The sequence below is a fragment of the Aptenodytes forsteri genome, unplaced genomic scaffold, assembly GCF_000699145.1.
Source record: "Aptenodytes forsteri isolate BGI_AS27 unplaced genomic scaffold, ASM69914v1 Scaffold523, whole genome shotgun sequence".
Lineage (NCBI taxonomy): Eukaryota > Metazoa > Chordata > Aves > Sphenisciformes > Spheniscidae > Aptenodytes > Aptenodytes forsteri.
In genome coordinates, this window is record NW_008794159.1 from 1,168,906 (window position 1) to 1,195,315 (window position 26,410).

Genomic DNA, 26,410 nt, shown 5'->3' on the forward strand with positions numbered 1-26,410 from the left:
AAAGCAATCTTGGCATTGGAAAATTGAGAGATGTGCACAGATTAGGAAGGTAAATATCTTACAAGTCCTTATTCTGTGTTGCAGTAGAATGACTTCTTTATTAGCACACACCTCCAAAAGCTTAATTTATGAAGGTATTTTTGAAGAAAGGGTTTAAGAGTATGAATCCTATCATAGAAATAGGAGTAGGAGTTTTGGTATTAAGTAAATTACTGCAGAAGCAAACCCCTGCTATATACTATCAAGATCAAATCTATTCTGGTAGGATTTGAAGCTTATTATTAATACTGAGCATGATCCCACCTACCTTTGCGTGGGATTCATCTCACATAAATGTTGACATCCAGAATGAAGATGTCCCATGCATGCTAATAACTGTAGATCCTTTTATAATCACCAGAGAGAAAGAGGCACCTCTCAGCATATTCCATCTAACCTGCATTAGATGTTTACACCAAGATAACATTATTCCCTAAAATGCTTGCTTACTTCCCCTTACTGTACAGACTTTCCATTCAGTTAGTTCAGACATAGGTGTCCAGATTTGCACAGCTATGTTCAGTCTGCTTTGACCTCAGACTTACTGCAGAATTTTTCACTTGAGAAAGGGAAAATTGAAAATTTTGCTCACTTCCCAAGTAAAAGAAAAGGTGATTGTGTCAACACCCAGGAACACACTTCTGCTTTATCTAAGGTGCTGGGGTTCAACATGAGAAAAAAACACAGATAGACAATTAGTTTCTCTGATAGAGGAAGTCCTAAAAGGCAAATGGTCACAGGGGGTGCTTCCCAGTCAGTCTGAGCAGGCCAGTTCGAAGAGGGTTAATGCTCTGTGTGCACACAGACTGCTGGTAAAGCAAAGCCTCAGGGCCATCGGGGTTTGATTCAGACAAGAGGTGCCAGTGGGACAGCTCTTACAGCCCACGGTGACGGTTCTTGTCATCGCCGGATTCTGAGTCACCGCAAAATGAGGGAATGTTGCTGCTCAGATCTGACTGCCAACACCTAATTTATTCTGCATTATTGAGAAATCTATTTTTATCTTCTGCCCTTCATTAATTCTAAGCAGCAGTCTGCCTGTTCAAAAACACTATTGATTGACACTTAATGATACTGTCAATGAAAGTTGAATGAAAATTTCAAAAGGCGTTCTAAAAAGAAAAAAATATCTCAGAGTCTGATGAAAGCGAGCAATAATTTATTTTCGAGAGTATCTTGTGGTAGACTTTCTGGGCAACAGTGTTTGCATGTCCATGTGTTGTGAGTAAACACAGACCCAGCAAACTGAAAAAAAGCACTCTCTTAGACATTCCACTGATTTACAATTGACTAATAATTTCTTTGGACCAGTACTGTATAAACTGATCCTGAATTTTAAAACATCCTGCGTGTTTAGTTTGAAAGCTAGGAGGACATTTCTAGATCGAATGAAGCTATTTCCGAGTTTAACTGGTGAGAGAATTTCAGGACTCCCTGCTACCATGGTAGAAGTAGAGTTCTGATTTCTCACACAAACATTTTATTTTTGCCTTAAAAACTACATCTTAAAGAAGCTATTAGTTCAAAATTTTCAAAAATCGGTACAAGTTATTTATAATTTAGTGAAGAGTATTAGCATACGTGGTCGGTTCCCTAAAACGCAAAAGACTTCACACTCTGTTCTGCACAATTTGCGCATGAACTCAGAATAACATATATGATCCTAAGCAGAATCAGACAGTACCGTTTAGAGCCACTGTACGCAATACTTTAAGCTGGTGGCCCAGGGGAGAAACGATTGTTCCTGAATACCTTAGAAAGATTCATCTTCAGAACTGACTTGGGCATTTAAGTTCATTGATTTCACTGAGACTTGATCACTGGAGACAAGATTCATCTCAGCTCATTTTGATCAGATCTAAATTAGGTGCCTTTTCCAATAATCTTCAACCTTCTTCACACTGCAATCCCCAAGACTTTCTTGTGGCAGCCTCACCTAATAAAGCTACTGTAAGCCTTTCAATAGTAAGTTTTCTCTTCACTGACACTTTCTGAGATTCTTGGGAAAGTCTACAGATTTGCTGCTCAAGTCTTGCAGTTTTTTAGGCTTACGGTTCATCACACTGTCCTAGAAAATATGTCTAATAGAGGCAGGAAGAAGTGGCAGCTAGAGGTGCCTATCTGTCCCTGGGAATTAGAGCTGGAACTTAGATTTTATGCGTGAAACATACTTTCAGCTTTAACTTAATTTACCCATAGCTAACACATGAGAGAACCCCACTCTCGGTGTTTTACAGTCACAAGGAAGTTTACTGACAACAATCCGCCTTGTGGCATTCATGGAAGTGTCATCCTTAATCTTGAAGGAATGCAAGAATCTTTCTCAACAATGACTCAGCAGAATTACATATGCATACATACATAATTAATTCATGATACGGATACACACACACGTCCTAACAAAAACAAATTTCAGTAATGTCAGTAGGACAAAACCTTGGAAGGCGCTTACTTTTCCCATGAGCATCAAGCGTATACTGTTTTCCCAAAGGTGACATATACCTGGTGGTTTGTCTTAGAGACCGTCTGTGACGCTTCCACATCCTCCTCCTCTTCACTGCCTTCTGAACAGGATTCAAACTCATCATTATAATATTCTTCTGCAGTTTCTGGGTCTTCAGGGATCTCTAGAGGCAATTACAAGTTTAAAGTATATAGACAGACAATATGCATGATGTTAAAAAGATAAAATGGATTTTATACCACCCATGTTATGTCACTAGCAATGCATTCTGTAATTGAAATCAAGGGGTAGGTTCTCAGATTAAAATGTTCATCTTTGATGACATGATAAGCAGTGTTAAAGCTGTCCCTGGCAAAAAGTCAGACCATCATCATATGTAAATCAATGACTTCAAAGGATCTATATTGTTTTTGGCCTGAAATCACTGAACCATAGAATAATTCAGGCTGGAAGGGACCTCATGGGATCATCTAGTCAAAGCAGGGTCAGCATTGAATTGAATCCAGCTTTCGTGAGCTGAAATTATGCCCCAGTTTGGTTTTCTCTAACACCCATAACCTGTAGCAAATACAACTGCTAAGCTAAAATGGTAAATAATATATACCAGGCACATGTTTAAAAGATAAAAGAAATAAAACCTATATCTTTCTCCAAACTTTCCTGAAGCAAAAGCATAACAAAATAAAAGAAACTGGTGGAAAGTCAAGCTACGCATACCTGGGTGTTATGCTCTCTCAATTTGCTACTATCACAAGTTTTAGTAATAGCAGTGAGTGCAATATTAATATAGCCAATGAGCCCATGAAGTACAATAATTGTTACTAAAACTCAACATATTCATCACAGCATGAAAGACACCCCAGGCACTCCGCTCCGGGTGAAATCCTTCAGCATCCCAGACTCTGTAAGGAGTTAGTGAAACAGCTCGAGGCCTGACTGCACCTGCTTTGGCGAGCTGTCCTTTCTCAGCAGAAGCTCCTGAACATATGTTGAATTTTAAGCAGAGGCTGGACTGTGGTGACTATTTGAATAAAAAGCAGAATTCCCACTTTTCTAGACAGAAAGCTGCAAGGCAAAGAGTTGCCCACGGGAGACATGGGTCAGCAAGCAGCAGACAAGGGAGCCCAGCTCGCCAGCCATCCCATCAGTAGCCCTAAGCATTCACGGAAAGAGATACGCCAGGAGAGCTAACCCCCATGCTTTGATTTTAGGCAGTCCCTTACTGACTTACCAAGATAAGTTACACCAAGCCCAGGAACAATATTTTTATGCTAAGAGTTTTCAAAAAGAAAATGTTTGGTATCCATCTTTGCCTGGTATTATTACAAGAAATGTTAGTTGAAGACAAAAACAGTTTAATATTCAGCTGCCATAAATCACCATAGTCCTAACTTTAGCTAATGCTGATTTCCACTATTCCCTCCAATTAAGTCTACCACTTTAAAGAAATATAAACTAACTTATCTTAAATATCACTGCATTGAAATAAATTAAATTCCAATAATATGCCAATAAAAATGCTTAACAGATTTTTATTTTATTTGTTTCATGTGGATAAACATAAACAAGGCAATACAATTAAAATCCATTAAAAGACATTGGAGTTTGGGCAGGAGGAATAATTCTAATCTTTAAGGCATAAGAAAGAGAAATGAGGAAAAAAGTGAAAATATTTACCTGCAGCACTAAGTGGTTGAAGCTCTCGTGTTGAGATATTATCTCTACTATCTACTGTCTCCAGAGTATTTTAAAAAATACTTCCTTTTTTTATAAACTTGATTTACCTCCAAAATGCTGACACATTTTCACTCAGGTTTCTCTGTTTTAAGATATTTATGGAACCTGCATAACAGCACCATGCTCCGCTGCCACAATTTCTAATCCTTCCTTCTTCTATTTTTCACTTTTCTCAGTTTAAAAAAAAAGAAGATCAATACATGGGCTTCCAGGAGAAGAATGCCCCCAACGCAAAATTTTTTTCCCACAGAAGAATTTATTATTGTGTTTAATTGTTTGAGTTCTACAAAGTGCCATTTGACAGAAAAGCTGAACACTTCATTTAAAAAAAAAAATCTTAAATATCATTCCTTTTTAGCATGGGAGGAACACTACTAAATGAAGACACATCTCCTTTTCCAGATGGAGTGAACATTAATTTTTCTTTCTTGCAGAAAGGCTGCCATTCCTGTGATTAGTATAATTTTATTAGGTTCATCTACATTCTATCTATGTGTATATATGCATTCAAATACATATGAATCAGCCTATTTATTATGCTATAATGCAAACATTGGACTACGCTAGTGTTTTCTGAGTCGTCTTCTCCTCCCACATTCTGTATTTGTTTACTGCTGCACTAAAAAACGCAATCCTCCCCCTCCCAACAAAACAAGATATCAAAATCAGTCTTTTTACTCATAAATGTAACTTCAAAATGTCTGCTCTGGCTACAGTAAAGCTCTATAACTTGTGAGTAGCCCATGACCAGCCAAAACTGCTGAAGCCTCTGAACTATGTGGCGGGGGTGGTACTGCCTGTATTGCACTTCCACGCCAGCTTTTGCATCCTTGTCAGAATTGCTTGCTTTACCATTTGTGAAATTTTTTTTACCACTGTTCATATATGGCCAGTTAATCCAAGCTCAGTAATACAATTTTAAAAGCTAGTTCAGACACTAGAGATGTTCCAGGGTACACAAGTTTACTGGCCCTGATTCAGAAACTATTCCAAGTGACATTTCTGAAAGAAGACAGCATGTCCAGTGGATGAGAACTTGGGATTTTGCTAATACAAGTCTTTAAAACTTCTTGGTTTTATGACAAGCATCTTTAAAGAAGGCACCTTCCAAACATCAACACATTCATTTAGGCTATATGGTTCCATATAACAGTTCCTTGAGTCCTACTAAGTAGAGCCAACTCCCAGTCATCCATGCGCATGAGGCAGAGACACATCTCTGGTTCTCTGCTGAATTAATCTGAGTGCAGAACAGCTTATTTGGTTGAGACCCAGGATCAGCCAAATTTCAAGAACACATAAAGCTGGCTTTAGCACAGCAGGTATCATAAATCAACATAGCGAGCTGTACCTGTGCTGGCCTAGTGAAGTCTAAGTGCAGGTAACTTGAGTGAGCTGGTATTTTCAGCTCAGGGCAGGCACTGTCAGGGCAGACTGGGCCCCATATTCTTCCATTTCCATGTCTGCAGTCCATCTGCCAGAATATTTGCTACCTGAACTTTCCCATGATCCTGGATATTTCACACACGCACCCAATTTCCACTAACCAGGCAGCAGAAGACCTGTTACTGCCACCATCCCTGAACATTACTGATGTAGTTGCACACCTCAGTAATGTAGCACAGAAGAAAACTCCTTGGTTTATGCTTTTCAGAGGAGTAGTTTTAATAAAAATGTTGATCTTTGGGCTAGGTCTGTTTGACTTTTGTTTACACACCTTTGCAGAGCCTAGCATAAACTCCAAGGCCAGGACCTTGACCCTGTCCTTTGTTCTGACCTAAAACAGAAATTAAGCCTATTTGTGCCTGGAAGGTACTTGGGTGAAAAAGTGGTGCTAGTGAGGTGAATATCAACTCTATCATATTGAAAGAGGAAACGAAACCGCTGCTGCAGAACGCAGGGTACCCTGCCTCTTCGTTTCAACACCTGGACTGGAAGAAGAACAGCGTCACATTTAAGAAGGTCCTGACACCGTCTGCAGCCCATTGGACACCCTCACTCACACAGCACTCCTGACCTGCTTGAGCACAGCAAGTCCAAATTACCCCGTTCCTTGCATGCGACAAAGTCAACCCTGTGCAGCATACACGTGGTAGGCAGGGACTCTGCTTTCCTCGCAGACCCTTGGAAAAGAAAGGTGACGGTAACATCTATATAAAGGTTTCTAATACTGTGCCAGCTGGTAAAACGTGCAGCCTGATGGCCGCAACGCCGCTGTAATATAGTTGTCCCTCAGATGCCTGTTCTCCCTCTAATACAGCATACTTATATGCTCCATATGGAGCACAAAGGAAGATCTCTATGGCTGCTTCTGCCCCCTCATGCCCCCCAGTCTGTCAGCTGATCTCTGAAAATACATTACATTTTATCTACCTGTGCGTATTGCACTAAGGCCAGTCATGGCACCTTTTGTTCGCTTACAAAGCACATCATTTAGAACAAATTCAGCTATTGCTTATCTATTGCTAGGCGGCTTAGGTATAGCATTGAGACACTTGATATCTGCTATTAGATATTCAAAAGAAAATGAGCTCTGAATAATAACATTCTCTTTAGATTTCTTTCTATATATTACCATGATGCTAATAGTGGAAGGAAGGGTAAAAACCCATTATCTAAAAAAATCATAAATGCACAGTTATTTCCCAAGAAGACAAGCTATGCAGAAAACAAAGGAATGCGATACTTGTAATATTTTGCTTAAATCCACCAAGAGCTTGTTCCAGGTAGCATGGTAACTTGGCAACAACAACAGTTTTCTCCAAAGAGATGAAAATACTTTGATAAATATCTTTAATTTTCTCCTGCCTTGAAGTCATAATAGGTGCATTGACGCAGCATTCTCACATTCCAGTGCATGCAGAAAACAATAAGTAAGGCCCCTTTTATATAAAAAAAGGAGAAGAAAAAAGAAAACAGAACAGTATAACATATGATAATTTTCACCACTTGTATTCACAGTAACAAAGTCACACTTGGCTCTTAAGGTTTATTGTACTTTTTTAATCCCAAGGCATCATCACATCTCTGGGAAAAGGCAGATTTTCTCAGCTGTCACTTTCCCATCTTAAGGAAAAAAGTTGTTATAGTTTCACATAGCTACACTCCTCGGTCTGCGCAGTCCAACAGATAGCAAAGTGAGGAGCAAAGCATTCAACTGCTCTGACAAACGTGTGCTGTCATGAGATATAATGCACCCTTAATGTTACGGTGACATGAACCAACGCGCTGAAAAGCAGTGCTATACAGCAGCTGTCATGGGCTACCACATTTCTGCTACCACACACTGCCACAGAGAGCTTGAAAAATTGAGAAGGGGAGCCAGGACACAGACACTTGCACTGCCCCCCCTGCAAGGCTTTGTACATGAGCCTCGCTGGGGACTGAGGCAAGAGCAGAGAAAACCGTTCCTCCGCCTTCTGCTTCTGCATTGCGCTGGGCTGCAAGACAGCCCACCGGCAGGACCACACCAATGATGCAGAGGTGCCCCTGGTCCTTTCCTTTCTGTGGAAACTCACCAGCAAACTCCAGTTTGATCCCATCAGAGGATGCATTACCTGCCGGAGCAAATGCTGCAGCAGCCCCCATGCTGGAGCGGGGCTGGAGCGCCTGGGTGCAAGGAGGGGCTGGGAGACCGGGGTCCGTTCAGCCCTAAGAAGGGAAGGTAAAGGGAAAACCTTATTGTTGTCTATGACTATCTGCTCAGAGGATAAAAGGAAGATGGAGCCAGACTCTTCTCAGAAGTGCACAGTAATAGGACAAGAGGCAACAAACACCAGCTGGAACATCATAAATTCCAATTTGACATTAGGAAAAAAAACTTTTACAATGAGAATGACCACATACTGGAACAGGGCTTAAAGAAGCTGCGGGAGCTCAATCCTTGGAGGTGTTCAAGACTTGACCAGACACAGGCCTGAGCAACCTGATCTGACCAGACCTGCTTTGAACAGGGGATTGGACTACAGACTGCCAGAGGTCCCTTCCAACCTAAATTATTTTATGATTCTGTGGTTACATGATGTTCCACAAACAAACTGTTTAGAATTACACCAGATTTATTTGTGTGTGTGCGCATATTTAACATACACACTCACAAGCTAAGCAGAAACTTGCCTGTTTCTGTATGCCCCTGCAACGTGTACACATTCTCACAAATCACCAGCAAAAGGAGACAGTGAACAGGGCTGGCCAGCACTCTTCAGAACAGTGCATCAGTTATCACAGAGGGAGAAAACAGAAAGGGATTTCTCACTTCAAGGGAGAAAACAGAAAGAACCGAAGCATTGTCGCTAGGAGAGAGGTTTGAAACAGAGAGATATGTTTCCCTGAGCTACATAATCCTGAATGAGAAATTCTACCGCAAAGGAGAGCAAGGGCTCTGCGCCCCTCTGCAGTTCAGGTCAATACTCATATGATTAGGAAAAATAAGATAACTCCATTATTATAATTTAAGCTCACTCAGATTGTTTTGTGGGGGTTTTTTTCCAGTGCAAGACAAAAAACTCCAACTTTAAAAGTTTCCATCAAAGAGAAATCGCCATCCTTTGGTCAGCTATAGACGCGATATGCGTTACTAAGCTCTGAAGCTTCATTGTTCATTCAGTGGAAGCTTTTGTCCAGCTCTTCTAAACTAGACTGAAAAAGACTCTCAGAAAATGTGTTGTTTAAGAAATTAACTAAGGGATGTAACAGGACTTTTGTGCCCATGAAAGTCCTGTATGATCCTTTTGGCTAAGCACAAAAGGACTATGAAGTCATTAAAAGAATTACCTTCTGACATGGCCATGTACAGCACAGACGTAAAGTAAAATGGGTTGTTCTAAATGAGAACTAGAAATATAACCAAAGTTAAACATTAATATTTTATAATTCTCCTTTTAACATTTTAAAAAGGAAAAAAGCTTCGATTCACTTGTGGGCTTCACCGAGTGATGGTTTACCTATTGTGAAATGTCTAGGAAAAATAGAGATAAAGAGGATGTAAATCAGAGTAGCCTTATGGGGATCTTCTACAACTTGATGTTAGAAATGAAGTAGCTAGTTCAAAATGTTTTTTCCAAGGAAAAATTACTTTTTTTTTTTAACCAAAATGAAATTTCCAAGAAAAATGTTTTATTTGACGGACACAGTTGTTTTCCCCAAACCTTCCACCTCATGGTATTTTATCAGTATGTACAGAGGCAAAGCATGAGAGGAAAAAAGGAGTTGCTAAAAGGAGTTGTTAACAAAAATGAACAGCAAGAAGGAACACTTTCATCACATTTTTTCCCTAATTTTCTGAGTCGTTTTGTTTTTTTTTCTTCTGATTTTCTAATTGTCGTTTATACAGAAATGGGAGCTCTGGTAGGCAATGACAATGAAGATGATGCCATGCTGCCTGTCAAGCACAGTTTAAAGTTCAGCGAATCTAAAAATTTTCCAAATATTCAGAAATCCTTTTAGTACTGATGAATGAATGAAGAGAAAGAACAATATAGTGATGTAGTCAATAACAGGGAGCACTTAGTGAGTCTTAGAAGCCATTTTCTTTATGCACAAAGAGGCCCTATTATTGTAAATGTTGCCCTATTGTTTGCACAGTTTCCAGCAGGAACAGAGCAAGAGCTGTAAATTAAAGGAAAAATGACCATGAAGCTACCTTATGACATCAATTTAAAACTACCTTAGTCTTTGAGTTATTTTAAACTTTTTTGATTAGTCAAAGCATACTTTCAAATAAAAACTCAGTTTTCCTACTGAATCTGGCAGAGATGGCCTGATACTTTCCCCTTCAATCTGATGACAGCATTGGGAAGGAAAGAATCCACATGTTAATACGAAAAGCTGCCCCTTAAGAGAGTCACTTCCTTCTCCCCGAGATTCAGTTCAAGAATGCCATTTTTAAGACATAAATTGGGGATGTTTTCACAACCAGAACTTGCTGAAAGAGTAGAAAACAAATGGGAACGGTTCAGATCCAAACTTGGTGCAAGCAGCTCTGCGCATGAGAGTCTGGATGTAGCAAAGATGTAAAATACATTTAATTTGGATATAAGCAGTAATACAAGTTACATGTTGGACAAGTACAAAAACAAGTACATTATTGCATCCAAGCAAATCTAGGAAAAAAGTATTGAGACCTTAAACACCTAGATTAAATTAACTGTGAAAGTCAACGTATTTGCTACATCACATGGGGCACACTTTGCTCCATGGAGCAGATAATATAGGAGAATGTAAACCAAGCACTTCCATTGCTGTCACCTTCTCATTTCCTCCAGCTAGTTGTCTGACAGTCACATACACTGAAAGCTAAACTGGTAGAAACTACAAACTAATTCAGTATTTACAGCTACTTTCTGAGCAAATTCTCCCTCAATTGGAATTGGCTCCAGCTTCTTACGTCACCATATAATTTGGCCCAGCTCCCCAGAAATGCTGTTTAGTTTGAGAAGTGAGCCAGAAAGCTGTGACTGGGGGGTGGACTGGGATTCCTTACTGAGTGTTTTTCAACACCATCCTGTTCACAGATGCTTTGTTTGCAAGTAAATGCCTGGTGTGTCTTTATTTACATCGGTTTAATCTTGAGTCTAAAGTGCAGTGTAAAGTTATATTGCCCTGTAAGTAGGACAACCTGGAATAAAAACTAGTATCTTTCTAAGGAGGATTTAAAACAATGAAATTATCTGAAAGTATCTGCTATAGAATAGTGTATAGTAATTTTTGTACATATACAGTCTTGGTGCATTTGCTTCTAATTGTTTTCTAAATTCACACAGTGTTTTGTAAATGTTTTTTAACATAATGCTTTGGAAGGAGTGAAGGGACTTCACGTGTAGGTTTTAAAAAGACTTGGCCAGAATCATTTTAACTGTAGTCATTGACCAAGGTGAATTTTGAGGTAGGCTCTATTTATCAATGTCAAACTAATTCAGTATGAAAAATAGATCAGAAAAAAGTAGGAGCTATAGAGTAACATAATTTGCTCTCTCCCCATGCTTTCAAAGTGTTTGGGATTTTTAAATAACTGCTGTGTAAAGACATTCTGCAAGCTTCCCTCTGGGAAGCTGTAAGAGCGAGACTTCTTCTAAGACGTAAGCTGTGAATTTTTGTGAACCTACAGAAAGATTTAAGTAGGTAGGCATACCGAACAGCACAGAGCTTTGGAAAAGGTTTCCTGAGGAGGTTATGAGTAGAGTTCAATTCCTGATGGCCCTCAAAAAAGCTAGAGCATTTGAGTAAAAACTTGAAGATAATGGACAATGCATAGAAACCTCTACATAGAGGTTTCTACATTATTGTAAACACTAGACTCCGAAATGTCATAAAATTCCCAAGAATATCTCTTTAATTCTATTGTTGACCTCATGGAAGAAGGGTTTAAATGGGGAGCTATAATCAAAGCAAGAAATCAGCTCTCCAAAGGCAATACTTCTAGGGAAGAACTCCTTAAACAAGAAGAATAATGCTTCAGTCAATTAAAAAAAAAAAAAAATTTGATTAATTTTCCTCTTTGTGGCTAAAACTTGCAAACTTTGTTAAACCTTGCTTTTGCTAGAATAAATCAGATTTACTATTCCTTTAATTGAATCTGGGACAAGGTGGGATCTCAGTGTGAAACCGAGCAATGAAAACACGAGACAGATGAGTAAGTCAGAGGGGCACGCTCCCAGCATGCCTATGCCCTCAAACTGCGAGAGTCTCAGGAGTTTTGTCACCCCATGTGCCAAGGACAAGTGAAGGACTGGTAACTGTAAATGCCAGAACTAAACAGGCAAGTTTCTCCCAGCAAGCATCCCATGGTATCATTTCAGCAAGTAGCAAGTCAGGGAATATGCCTTATGGTCCTGGAAGCAGGGTAACCATGTGAAAGAGGAGACCAATGGGTAACCCACAGTAGAAGTCACTGCAACACTGTCTTCTTAATTGAGACAAGACTTTCTGGTTACAAAGGATACTATAACAATAATAATGCAGAAGGGTGCTTAATGCCACTTATTGTAAATATAATTCTGTTCTATTTTGACTTGCCAGACTGAAAAACAAAACATGATTTTCCTAAAAGCCTTTGAGCGGTGTGATTGCCTGTATGTTCGTATTTTAGAGTGTTACTCAGTTACCCAATCAGTATGCATAAGTACCGTTTTACAGGCACTAAACAAAACATGCATGTGCAGAGATGCTTAAAGATGTGCTTAGAAATATTACAGGCTTTTAACCTTCCAAGATTTAAAAAAATACCTTGAAAACCCTTCAAAGCAGCTTGTAAAAATAACAGAGTAGAAAAAAACTCACAGTATTTTATTATGAGCGAACATTTCCTATTTGAGGGTCAACTGAACTTTGCCCACTTGAAATTCAAAGCAATATATCCATAACTTACAATTAGCAATGGAAATATAGAAATAATATAAGCAATGACTGTAAGGTACTTAGCTATTTTGGAATTGTAATGAAATCAGGGGGTTGCCAGATGTAATGTATTGCAACATATGAAGCTAAGGAATTTAACATGTTATAATCTTTCAGGTATACAGAAATAAAAAGGAATATAATACAGATCAGAGAGATCATACAGTATGTCCCTTTAATTTATATGCCTTTAATATTTTACATTCTTTTTCTGCACAAAGAATTTAAATACCACAAGTAGTTAGCCTAGGCTATTTTGCTCCTTTAACTTGACCCCTTCCTACACATAAACATGTCTATTAAGAGCAGAGTAGTAGTTTATGCAGACCTGGGGCTCTTACAGAAATGGATGTGAACGCAGGTGAAGCCCCAACTAGTAATGTACTGGCAATATAAAAATGCAAGATACAGTATGTTATTGGTGGCCCTTATATCCAGTGTTGTTTTGCTGCATTGTCTTTTTCATTCCGCGCACTTAAGTGCTGCAATGAGGGCAAGCCTTTAGAAATATGGATGCATTTGCATATATAATTTCTTGAATACTTTAAAAAAAAAAATCTTCCCCACTCTTGTTTACCATGTCTCATCAGCTGTGAAATTGATAGGAGTAGTAAGTGGCACTTTTAGCCACGAATGCCAGTGTGTGGTTTTAAGTTTTCACGCCTGTTAGACTGTAGCTTGTTGAATTTAATGCTCCTTACGGCTCCTCTAAAAAGTATGGGATTTTGGTAACAGAGATAGCTTTCAACCCAGTATCTTTCAACTGTAAAAACTGATCCAAATCAGAAGGATCAAAGATGATGCTAAGGAAATGGTAGTTTTTGTTGCATTTGTAATTGCACTGAGCTATCTGGAAGCACTTTTAGATACAGTTTATGATTTTGTAGCCAATTTCAAGGCAAGTTCTACTGTAGAATTTGAATCGGAAACCTTGAACATTGTCCTGGTTTCAGCTGGGATAGAGTTAATTTTTGTCCTAGTAGCTGGTAGAGTGCTGTGTTTTGGATTGAGCATGAGAATAATGTTGGTAACACACTGATGTGTTAGTTGTTGCTAAGCAGTGCTTACACCAGGCAAGGACTTTTCAGCTCCTCATGCCCTGCCAGCAAGAAGCTGGGAGGGGGCACAGCCAGGACAGCTGACCCAAACTGGCCCAATGGGCATCGGTCGGTGGGTAGTGAGCAATTGCATCGTGCATCACTTATTTTGTATATTCTTTTATCATTATTTTCCCTTCCTTTTCTGTCTTATTAAACTGTCCTTATCTCAACCTGCAAATTTTACTTTTTTTTTCCCCAATTCTCTCCCCCATCCCACTGGGGGAGGGGGGGAGTGAGCGAACGGCTGTATGGTGTTTAGCTGCCTGCCAGGTTAAACCACAACAAACATTTAGCTATTACAGTTGTATAACAGGATTATGCCTTGCTCTTCACGCAGTTTTCAACTGCAAAGACTGAGCTTCTCTACCTAGAGGACTTTCTATATAGTAAACTAAGAACCTTTAGATATTCCACACTAATTTCCCACGTGGATAAGTACAATGCATGCTCTGATAAAGATTTCTCTCAATTCATTACAAATAAGTCCTCATAACGAGTGTTTCCTATTTATTAAATACCTCTGCAAACTTTGAGCCAGTCAAGAGGAATCAAGTTGTATGCAGAGTTGAGAGGAATTATGCTGTAAAATCTGGCTTCCTTAGAAGACATTGTAACCAAAGCAAAAGGACCAACACTCAAATAATTAATGTGATGTAGTGACAGAGCTGCAATTTTCCATTGTATCTAGCCCAGTGTGTGGTAGCCCACACAGAAAAGACACAGTGGTCTACCAGTACTACAAAATCCATGGAAAAGATGACCCTCAGCATCTGAAACTTCTCTCAATACCCAGTTCTCTGGAAAACAGACATCTGCTCTTCTGATTACTTTTTTGTATAATCAGAAAAGTAGACTACAAGCTCAATAAAATTAATTAGTAGATGAACTATATCGCTATACTAGAAAGTAATGCATTACTCACATGACGGTTCCAGTAGATCTTTAGAAGGAGGCCCCATCAGAAGGAACATTAAACATCTAATGAACCTGCTGAGCTGGAACAGCCTTGTTCTAGCTGGCACAGGAAGGCACTGACTGTATTCATCCATAACGTCAAGGCTGGGTGTAGCTCATGGATACTTTTATTTTTTGGACGATAATTTTTGTTCATGTTTTAGAAAATAAATAATTTTATTCCAGCCGCAGTCAATATCATTCATGGAAATAAGCAGATAAATATGGACATTTCTTTTTTACAGCTTTTTTTTTTCTTATAGATAAACTGACCTCTAGTTGCCAGCACTACAATATAATTTGCCTCACCATTATTTTCACAAAACCACTATTGAAAGCTAAGTACATGCACTGATCATACAGTGAACTCCAGAAAAATGTACACTGGCATATCTATCCTAGTCCAAATGGAGATAATTTCTATAAAGAAATGGGTCAAGACATGGGGGGGGCGGAAAGTGGGGAAAGTCATGTTAACCAATTCATTGCAAGGTGGCTTTTCTTTCTGACAATAATCAGAGAGGATGAATGACTAATTTCCTAGGTAAGTATCAGCAAAAATAGGAAATACAGACACAGGTTTATCCTGACACGTTTTGCATTGCCCATTCCTGCTTCGTTGCCATGATTTGCAAAATATACTTTTTAATATTCAGAAATAATTAATCGATAAAATTAGCTGGAGAAATGTAGCAGAAAAGAAAAAATCCAAATCAAAATACAAAGGGAATTTAGTTATTAATCATTAGCAATTTTACACTATTCCTTGAAAATAAATGAAGTGTACAGATACACATATATATATTTTCGACACACAAATATTTGTATTTAACACTGACAGTAGCTCAGTGTCTCTGAGTACAACTGAGTACAACTCTTAGTATGGAACTAACTTCTGCTCTTTTGTCTCTTGCTTGTACTTGGAGAAACTGGAGATGGAAAAGACGTGAAGATATCTCTAGTAAAGTAAAACCGTTCCCGGCAGCACAATATATTCTTAACTGCTCTGTCCACCGTAGTTTTAAATTATTTCTTGGATGACAGTTCCATAAATTCCTAGACACATAAGATGGAGACATCAACACTTACTAATGAATATTAAACACAACTATAAAATATCTTTCCATAAATATTTCATTATAAAAATATAATTTCTTTTAACTTTTGTTTCCAATTAACAAATCTAAAAGATTTAATGCAGTTTAAAATTATTACATAAAATAGTTGCAAATGAGTAAACCCATATTTCATTGGTTTCTATTTACAAAGGTTTACATTTCCAAGGAACGCGTTAGTGGTCTAATTAGCTGAAAAAATACAGTAAGAGTATATACCATTCTAATGATACACGCAACATACCACTTCAGCCATTTACTTAATGTGGTTAATAATAATTATAAAAGTATATTTTCTAGCTGACTTTTTCTTAGCAACTCTGTTGCTTGTCTTTTTACAAATAAAGGGAACATTTTTTGCTCCAGATTGTATGAGTAAAGATGCAAAACTGTTAAGAAATTTATTATAGTAACTTAAGAGAAACAGAAATTTAAAGCATGTTTTTAAACCTTCACTATTGCAAGGAATGTTACCTACCCACCTGCCACGACTCTTGGAAGATCTGCAGTGTGGAGAGAAGTAATAGCCAAACCAGAAGAATCCTTTGCTCTAGGGTGCATGCAAAATGCAACTAAATCAAGGAACTGGAGAGACAAAGTCCCAGAACCTGAAGATTTACAGAGATACTCCTTAATAACCCCGTGTGCCTGCCTACTTACCCTGCTGGCACTGCACGCCAAGAGGATGCCCCATGCTTGTGTGGTTATGAGTTCTTCTAACCATATAGGCTGATGTTTTAGGAAAGGACACTTGATTTCCCTGCAAGCTCGGCCAGCACAGCAGGGCAGCTCTTCAAACGCTTCCCATCACGGCAAGCGTGCTGACCACGAGGAGGGTGGGAAGGGCACAGAAGCAACACGCCGTTGGGTAACTGAGAGCAGCGCTGCACAGCTGGCCAGGGAGAGGTCTGCTCTGCTGGAGTTAGTATGCACAGTGCTGCTTTCCAGAAGCTAAGCTGGAGCGCATCACCAATACAAAGCAGGGCCAGGATATTATAACAACATACACTGGGTGACCCTGAGAACTGGAAAAATGGAAAAGGAGAAAATTCAAAGAATAGAGTCATGACTTTAAGCATTAAAACCAAATTAATCTATTGTAAATTGGGAGATATAACAGCTTGGAAGCATCTTAAGGAAGGAATAAGGAAGTGACCAGTGTTACAATGTATGAATAATACAGAAGTATTACATAGAGGTATTACACAGAAGGATATTACTGCTGCCTATAAAAACATGAGGAGAATAAGCAAAGGAAGGAAGAGAACTACTTAAGCTGCAAGGCAATAAGGCAATGCATCTTAAAATTGTTGGCATGAAACAGCCAGAAGTAAAAAGGTTCACAAGCACTGCAATATTTTGGCCCAGGAACAGCTTTCCAGGCAGAGGAGCAGGGGGAACTTTCCAGAGTGTATAAAACAGGTCAAATTCTTTAGGAAAGAGGCAGTGTGAGCAGATGCATATGGTAGCCACAGTCCAGACTTGTTGTCAAATTGAAGCTTGGACTCTTTCCATGGAACAGAAGCAAATGGTGAGAAATTGGTGGGATTGGGCAACAGCACTTTCTAGCAGAGCACCAACAGGAGGCAAGATAATGGCTCTGGAATATATGTGCTTAATGCACAGCTTCCTCTCTTGACTCATTACAACAAAAATAGCATAACTTGCTATTCACATAATTTTTCACTGCTGCCCACTCCCAGGTTAAAACTGGATCCCTTTCTTCTTGAGCTTAAGTAACGCAAGCACAGATGATTTTCAAAGTGATTTCTGTCTGCAAAAGCTCATGTTTCTTTGATCTCTCCCCCTCCCCAAGTTCTTCATTTTCTGCTGAGGCACGGAGGATGCTGCAGAACATGTGCCCAGAATCCCAGAAGTGAACAGGGAGAAAGGTGACAGCGTGCCAAGGTGTACCAGCCATCGCAAGCTGGTCTGGCTTAGCAAGTGACATCTGATCAGTCAGATTTAAAAACCATGCTCTCAGTCAGTCCCACAGAACTCAGCAGTGTTCCCAGTCTCTATGAGAAAAGAATAAATCTGCATAGTATAGCTGGATAGCACAGTAAGGTACGTGGTGTTGAAGAACTAACTGAATTTTATTGTTAAAAAATAGTATTTACATTGCCTGCAGCATTTCTCTGTAAGAATAAGAATCGGATTATTCCTTTAAGTTTCTGAAGAACTTGTACCAGCTGTCAACAATCTAGATGAACCTTTTCTGTAATAGACTGAGTTCATCTCAACATCAAAAGCACAGGGTCCACTCAGATCTCTTTCATACTCCAAAAAATAAAACCTGCTTGAAGACTAACAAATTGGTCAGCAATTTTTGATTTCAGGCAACTCTTTTACATGTTCCTCAAGTGCACAGGGGTGCTAATTAGAATGAAAAATGTTCAGAAGACCATTGCATATTACATGAAATAAACATGGAGAGAAGCTTAAACTTCTCAGGGAAGTCTACAGCATTTAAATGTTTTTGACATCGCTGAAACTCATCCACTGTGAAGTCCAAAACCCCAAACTGTCATAATGATTTTCATTTATCTAACTACACTGCCTTGTTTTTCCCAACTTTCAGTAAATGTAACTACCACTGCTAAAATTGGATCAAGATGCCATGGTTTTTAAATCTACTAACTAAAGCTAAGCCTTGAGCTTTGTATTTGATGCTTTCCCCAATGACATGCAACTGTGTTTCATAATGCTTTAGATAATTTTCAGTGAAAGCAGAGTGTAAGGTGTTTTATTCTCGATGCCTCTCTCTAACCCTTTAAGAGCCTGGTCTTTCAATCCTTCAAGCCCTGCTCTTCTCTCCTGTTCATGTTGCAAATTTTTTTAAGGACTGCAGGATATAAGCCAAAGATAGTTTGAACTTTCCTCCCTACCTGTTAGGATTGGGATACTATCCCTAGCTGTCCCCCACCAGCTTTTCCCATTCCTGAGAGGATTTTCTAGGTCTGCCCTGAAGTAACTCTGCTGCTGAGCCTCTCTGGCGTTCATGAACAGACTCTGTCTCCTTCCTGCCTTTCTCCCCTTCCTCAACTGTTTTTAGTTAGGGAGCTTGGTAGTCTGGTATTCGTAGTCTAACTTCTGCTAACCTAGTAGGGGTTAGCAAGATTTATTAACATGTAAGACAACTTTATAAAACCATTTTATAGCCTTGCTTCTAGTTTTATTGTTTTTTCTGTTGTATAGCCCATTGATCAAGAACCAAATTCTATTGAAAAATCAATAGCTGAAACTGTTTCTACATTTTCAAATAAAAAGGTGCCATTAATAACTAATAATTAGACACGCAGGACATGCATGGTTGCACTGAAATGTTTGAAGAAAAGAAGAGTATGAATACTGAATAGAGTAAGTAACAGCTTTGACATCAGCTTCAGGAATAACAAGGTATTCACAAAGCGAAGAAAAGAAACCACACGATTTATCTTGCCTATCCATAACTCCTTTTTCTCATGAACCCACCACTTCAATATCAGAGACTCTGGCAAAAGCAATTAAACATGCATTCAGTTTTCTACAATGGATTGACTCAACTTTTGCATCACAGATATAAATGCATCTAATTTCTGTCATTATAGTTTAACAGCTTAATGACCTCTAAAGGCAGAAACATCAGTTTCTTTCCTTTCATGCATGTTGTTCTGTTTCTATTTAGGTATCTTTGTATGCTTCCCCCGGTACATCTCCTACCCACATTTACTGCTTTGTCTTGGTCCTCTATTTGCAAGCTTCCCCACCCTACCCCCAGGATGTATTTCTAGCAGCTGCGTTCTCTCCTACGCAGGTCATCCCTTCTTATACTGAGAAATAGCAAGCCAACAACGTAGACGTAAATGAGGCTACACTGAAAGAAAAAAGCCATTTGCTATTAAAAATCCCCACCTCCACCACAAACAAACTGATTTTGATACCTTTAATTTAATGGTGTATACCTTCACAGACATACATAAATCAACACTAAAAGGCAGAGCTATTAGAGAAAAGTAGTTTTCATACTTAAAAGCATATTAATGCATACTTGCAAGATTCTAACCTGATTAAAAATCTTTCACGATAATAGTGCTTACACAATGATTCTTAAATATTTCAGAGTATGACACTATTCCAGAACATTGTAGAAAAAAAACATATAAATGTGCTCTTAAAAATATTTTCCTCACTAAGCACATTTCCACAGTCTGACTCTTTTTGAAAAGCTTGACTATTTGTTCATCTATCTACACAAAAGTACATGTTACATAGTACTTCATGCCCTCTAGACAGTCGCTAAGTATTTGAGGACAGTATAGATAAGCACAGTTTAGAGTTTCTATCTGCTTCTCTCATTGTTACAGATAAAGAAAATGGCATCAAAGTGTACCAGAGGTGCAAACACTCTGAATTCTTGTACTCAGTTTTGCACTGGAGATATGATTTAGGAAATGCTTTTCTAACACCAGTCATTTCATATGTGCAAAGTTAAAGCTATTTCCTTCTAACTGAGCATCTCATTTGGAGAAGGTGCGTTCACCTCCGTCGCTGCTCACAGGTCACTCAAACTCTGGGAACACAGACTTCCCGCCACATAACCTTGCTGTACATCTGCTGTACACACATCCACCTAGATTATTTTCCTTCTCTCTTTGTAATTTTTTTGACAAATTAATAAATCTGACCACTTTTTATACTGCAGTGTCCCCACTATAAATTAACTACAAGGGACAAAATCAAATCTTGCTTTGTTTATAGGAAGTTTCATTTCAATATCAAATTTTTAATTCTTACCATGGTCTGTAAGTTCAGACATGCAGAGTTGACTTGATGTCTCATTTCCACTTGGTTCATCATGTCCTATGGACACAGAGTCGCATGTGGTGACTGGCTGAGAATGAATTACAGGTTTTGAAGTCTGCTCATCGGATTCCTTAGTCGAATGAAGCAGCATGGAGAAACAGATGCAGTCAGAGCTTTCAGCAGGACCACAATACAATGGTTGCCCTGATCTACACAACTGCTGGGACTTGTATAAGGCAAACACTAAAAAAAAAATCCTAACTTTTTTATAAATGATCAGCAGTGACTCAGCCATAAGCAGAGACAGATTTAACACATTTTTTTCTCCAGACACAATGGGAAATAGAAACTAGACAGCATGTGAAAGAAAAGGTAGAAGACAAAGCACTAACCAAAACCTCATTAGTTCTGTGATGATTTCACTGGCTATTTCCAAACTGACACTGTTCCCTCTATGAGAAGATGTAATGCTAGAATTGGACAGGCCTACCTCCTGTTGCAGATAGCTTAAAAGCAAAGGACAGCTTACACTGGGAGTCATTCCAAGACTTCATTCTTACTAAAAAGCCAGTTGAAATGTTAATATTCTTAACTAATCAAATGAAAAGAACCCACAGCCGTGCCAAATTAGAGTGTTTAAAGGATTAAAATTCTAAACTTATCTTGAAAATGAATGTATTTTGAAATCTGATGTCACGCAGACTGTCAGTAAGTACATTTCAGAGAGCAGATTTAGATTTAAGGGTGACAAAATAAAAGAAAATTGTGCAATGAATAGAGAGTTTGTTGAACCATATCTGAATAACTGAATGCACTTTTCCTCACCACAGATCCACAGGTTCAGCTAAGCAGTCCAGACTTTGATCCACTTCCAAATTATTACTCTTAGAACAGGACTGTGCCTCTAGTGCTAAAGAAAGCGCATGGAAAACAGAAAAGTGGCGTACACTGCATGTACATAAATGAGGCCTCCGAAACAACAGCCCATACTTACATGCAGGACATTGACATTCAGCTGCTGAAAATTACGGGACCTCAATTCTTGCATTCTTTTGACATTTTCTTGATATTTTTCTTCTGCCAGCTGTCTGTAAATACAGAATACTTGTGTTTAGGATGTGATATCAGGGACCACACAAAGGGATCTTCTAAAAGTAGATGTGGAAAAACGAATTCCATAATTAGACTCCCACGGTGCCAAACGTTCATGGCATCTACTGAAGGTGACGTTAGTTTTAGTGAACTCACAAGTAGATTTCAGGCCTTATTTCCAAACACTATTATATTTTTCTTTCACAACTTGCATAATATAATTGAGTAATAGTAGATTATTAGTCCCAGACTTTTTTGTTTCTTCCAAAGATCTTAAATACTTTGGACTTTATTCCACCATGTAGTCCAGGGACCTTTCAGCCAAAGACAGGTACGCCACACTTGCATGCTATGAACGCTTCACCTGGGGAGAGTTGGTAACTGCGTTTTTCTGTACGGGACTCCTTAAAGCAGGTGCCACATTAAGCAGCTCTTCCAGTTTCCATTACTATATTCCCTTCCCATCCATCTCTAGATTTGTACTGCTGAAAGCAGATCTCCAGTCTGAGAAGGTACTGTTTCAAATTGCGCTGTTTCAAATACTTTCAGCGAGAGTGAGCTGGCAATAACCCAGAGCTGAATATAGATCCATTTTAAAGATTCATGACTGAGAACAAGATTTGAAGATTAATTTGTTGCCTTTACATTAGAAAATAAATCTATTTAATTTTGTTGCTGGGGAAAAAAACATGAAAATCTAAATAGAAAACACTAAAGTGCAAAAAAGTAAAGAAAATGAAAAGCAAACTAGAACTATCCTGCAATTAGTATTATTTCCTAATCTCCATCCTTTTTAAAAAAGTGAAAGGGACAGACTTCCTATTTATGAATTTCATATAAGTACAAAAATTGGCCTACCATATTATTGAAAACACCATGCAGAAGCGCTAAATTTATACAGTGGTTTCAATTCAAGGAGATTTTTTTTAAATGAGAATAAATTTATGTACCATCTCCAGTGCCAAATGCAATGGTAAGCATCAGACAGACATACATGCTGATAAGACATATTTTCCAAAAGGAGATGAAGGCCTTTAGTTTTTTGTTTGTAGCCTTTGGATATGGGCATCAGAAGTTGGCACAAGCAATGCTAGGACGTGATTTTACTGAGCGTTTTCACTCAACTGCAATTGCTATTGATTTGCAGGTATATGTAGCTGCAGAGTTTCTGAGGCCATAAATTCAGACTTCGTGTCCCCGCGCAATATTTTTCTGTACTAGGACGTCATTGCCTTACTGAATTGCTAACTTGCTTTGGCACGACAGGGTTAAGATGCTGATTCTCATGATCAAAAATAATTATTCCCTCTATTAGCCTCTATAAATAACTGAGTAAACATTTGTTAATTTACATTGCACTTTGCAAAATGCTTTTGAAGAAAGCATTAAAAATGAATTAAAAATGAATGTGGTGCTTTTCTGATTTTCATTCATACCAAATAAAACTTTGAATATTTTTAACTGGGAAAAACTCAAGCATGTCATCAAAACAGTATATTCTACTTTTTATTTAAAAAAGGAATCCATGCATACACACATAGCTTTCCAGCTGTTTCTCATATTCCACTCAGAAACAGTACTTATTCTCCTTCAAATCCCCCCTTTTATTATGTCTCACTCAATAAAAAAACCATGAATCATAAAGCCTTTCTAACATGTCCATTCTCCCCATTTGATCATTTGATAAGACTATCCTCTGAGCTATTAACTTCTTTTGGCAAATTTCTTAGGCCAAAACAATTGGCAAAAGCTGGATTGTAACTAAATGTCCAACTCCTCAGACTGTGCAATCCTTAAAATGACAAGTTATCAAAAAAAAAATCTCCTATTGTAACACATAAAAATCACTCATATACTTATTTAACCAGAAACACAATGCTCAAAGTACCAGTTTTGGGCTAATGTTCTGACTTTTTTTTTCCTACATAAATAATTACTGTGATTTAACTCATCCAAAATCTCCATTCACTTTGCGCAGCTGAAGACCCTTTCTATTTTTATTTTCACCTTGACAGTTCTAACTCTCTCGTTAGACTGTTGGATAGGGAAAACTGCATGGTTAGGGCACGATGCTAATGTTATGCTCAACTTACTTCAACTTCTTTGCTTTCTCATCTGCAGCATTTAACTTCCTCAGCCTCATCCGTTCCCGCGGTGTCATTTTCTGTACTTCAGACAGTTCCTGCAGAGTCTGTAAATGAACTTTCCTCTGCCTGAAATTGAATTCATGCAAGCCCATCGTCATATTAAAATGTAAATATCAGTATTTTGATTTTATATTGAAACATACTGACATTTCAAATGGAATAACTAGAAAGTCACAGGTACTATAACAGACTAAATAGACTTTAGTTTGGAAAGCAAATGCATCTTTTAAATTGAAATACTTAGACTTAGATTCATGAAGAACGTGAACCATTTCAGGCATTTCAGGTGAGAATGGAAAAAGGTAAACTCAGCTCCTTAGAAGAATAAATGTTGAAGCACAGCAAAATATTTACCCTGACAGGCTTCATTATTGAGCATATTCCAAGTACAAAGGCAGTCTTTAAACGAGAACCACAGAAAAAAGCAATATCACCCATACATTTTACATTGATTGTTACAAGCTGTCTAGAATAAAAGAGAATATTAATATGTTTTTAATGACAGATATAATTATCACGTTGTCCTCTTGAATTTCTGGTCCTAATCAATAGTAACAATTCACCGGTAAAATGGTCTCCATAGACCATCTCTGAAAGCTGAGCATGAATTATTGACATAAGTATCTCAGCTGTATTTATCAACACAGGAGAGCAATAGTACTCCTATACTAGAAAAAGGATATTCAACTCAGATTTTTATCTCACATCCTACAGTAATTATAAAAATGAAACCATAGTTTGCAATGCCTTGGCAGTCATATTTCACTTACACCAGATTTTTCTATTGTTTATATTTATGATATCAAGTATTCATTTCAAATGACTATTTTTGCCTTTATGAGATAAATTTGCTTCTGATCATAGAAGAGCCCAGTTTTGTAACCATACAAATTGCAACACTCCTTCTGGACTATCATTTTGAAATCAGGATTTTAATAAATGAGAAGAGAAGTTTTTGTTATGCTTTTCAAATGTTGACTATAGAAGGAAATAGTGTAAAGATATGAATATTAGTGTGAAATATGAAAGACTAAGGACAAAGACAAGAAGAGTTCAATTATTCATAGGAATGGAACTAACTCTTCAAGTATGAATAATGTAGACATATTTCTTGTCCCCTGTAAAAAACTTTAATTTAAATTATAAGAACCTCTTGGGAAAAAAAGCCATTTTTCATCCAAGTCGAAACTGAACTTGTACAGCTTTATGCTTACTTAAATATTTAAAATTTATGACTTGCATGGGACTGGAAGAAAGTAAGCCATTAGAGGCCTTTACTAGAAGAAATTAGATTCAACTATACATGGCAAAAATAATTCCTGGTGAGAAAAAAAATCATAAATATAAAGTAGCAATGACTGGGGAGGACACCATAACAAGCAGCTCCTTGTACACTGACTCAGACTAGAGTATTGCTACATTACAGCAGATGTGGGAAACTCACTATGTTTAAATTATTTCTCCTCCACTTTTCTGCTTACTACCATTTTTCAGGTATTTTTATTTCATTTTACCTACCTCTTTAGATCTGGGATTGAAGGAATTATCTGGCATTTTGCTTACCAGTAGCAATACAGACAGCTAACGTTCTCATAAATACAATGAAAGTCACAATAAGATTATGACTTTATGCATTTTCCAAACATTTAGCCAAAAAGAATCAGACTGCAGCACATTTGAAGAAAATTTATAGCTATTTTAGCTTCTCCTAATATTTTTTTCTCAAATTGATGCCCTGAATTTGAAAACCTCAAGGTAAAGTTCAATGATCACTGAAAAACAGTTGCTATCCATTGCTCCACAGTTTTTAGGAGCTCTAAAACTGTACGGAAGCAGCTGACTTTCTATTTTCTTTTAACAAAAGTATAAGAACATGATGTTTGTAGTTAGAACTTGCTCTTTCTCTTAGAGACTACAGACTTACTTTTGAACAAGAATAGTTATAGACTCTGGGATACGCATTCATGTCCTCCCCATATGCTAGCTCTGTCAATATATGATGTCCATTTGGAAGGTGATGAGAATATATTCAAATTAACGACAATGGATCAGGTATGGAACATAGTATATGTTACAAATAATAGAAAGTGGTTTTATCAGTCTTTTCTAGAAGCATGGGGACATTTGAAGTCTGGGTATATATTTTGTAGGTAAAGATACTGCTTCCTCAAAGCATCTACAATCTTTTGGCGCATACGGATAATTTGAAATCTTGTACCCACAAAATAAAGGCATGGATTAAAAGTTTCTTGAAGATTCTCATACTTTATATTTCAATAAGCATTAAATACTCAATATAATTCAGATAGAGTTGGCATAATATTTGGGCAAGATTTCAGCGCCCCAAAACTATTTAAGGTATATCTCTAAGGAACATCTCTGCAGTTAACTATATTTAATTTGAATAGGCAGGAAGCCACTCAGAGTTAATTGAATCAACTTGAATACAGCAGCCGTAGACAAAAGATACAGCTAATATTTCCTGGCTATTGCATATCTGCCTGTCTGACTTTTGTATTTCCAGTATACTAGCAAAGGGTTATTTCTAGCAGAAGCAATCACGCAGAATAGTAAGGCCAAAAA

General features: G+C 38.0%; 1 protein-coding gene across 1 annotated transcript in view; it reads right to left on the reverse strand.

Moving 5' to 3' along the window:
• NEK11 (NIMA related kinase 11) overlaps positions 1 to 26,410 on the reverse strand; it is a 103,897-nt gene that overhangs the window by 28,824 nt on the left and 48,663 nt on the right. Inside the window, exons 9-12 of the mRNA XM_009280467.1 lie at positions 23,774 to 23,893; positions 21,583 to 21,676; positions 20,580 to 20,718; positions 2,542 to 2,666 (exon numbers count right to left, since the gene is read on the reverse strand). Of these exons, the coding sequence (XP_009278742.1) occupies positions 2,542 to 2,666; positions 20,580 to 20,718; positions 21,583 to 21,676; positions 23,774 to 23,893 (478 nt within the window). The remainder of the gene's footprint in view (positions 1 to 2,541; positions 2,667 to 20,579; positions 20,719 to 21,582; positions 21,677 to 23,773; positions 23,894 to 26,410) is intronic.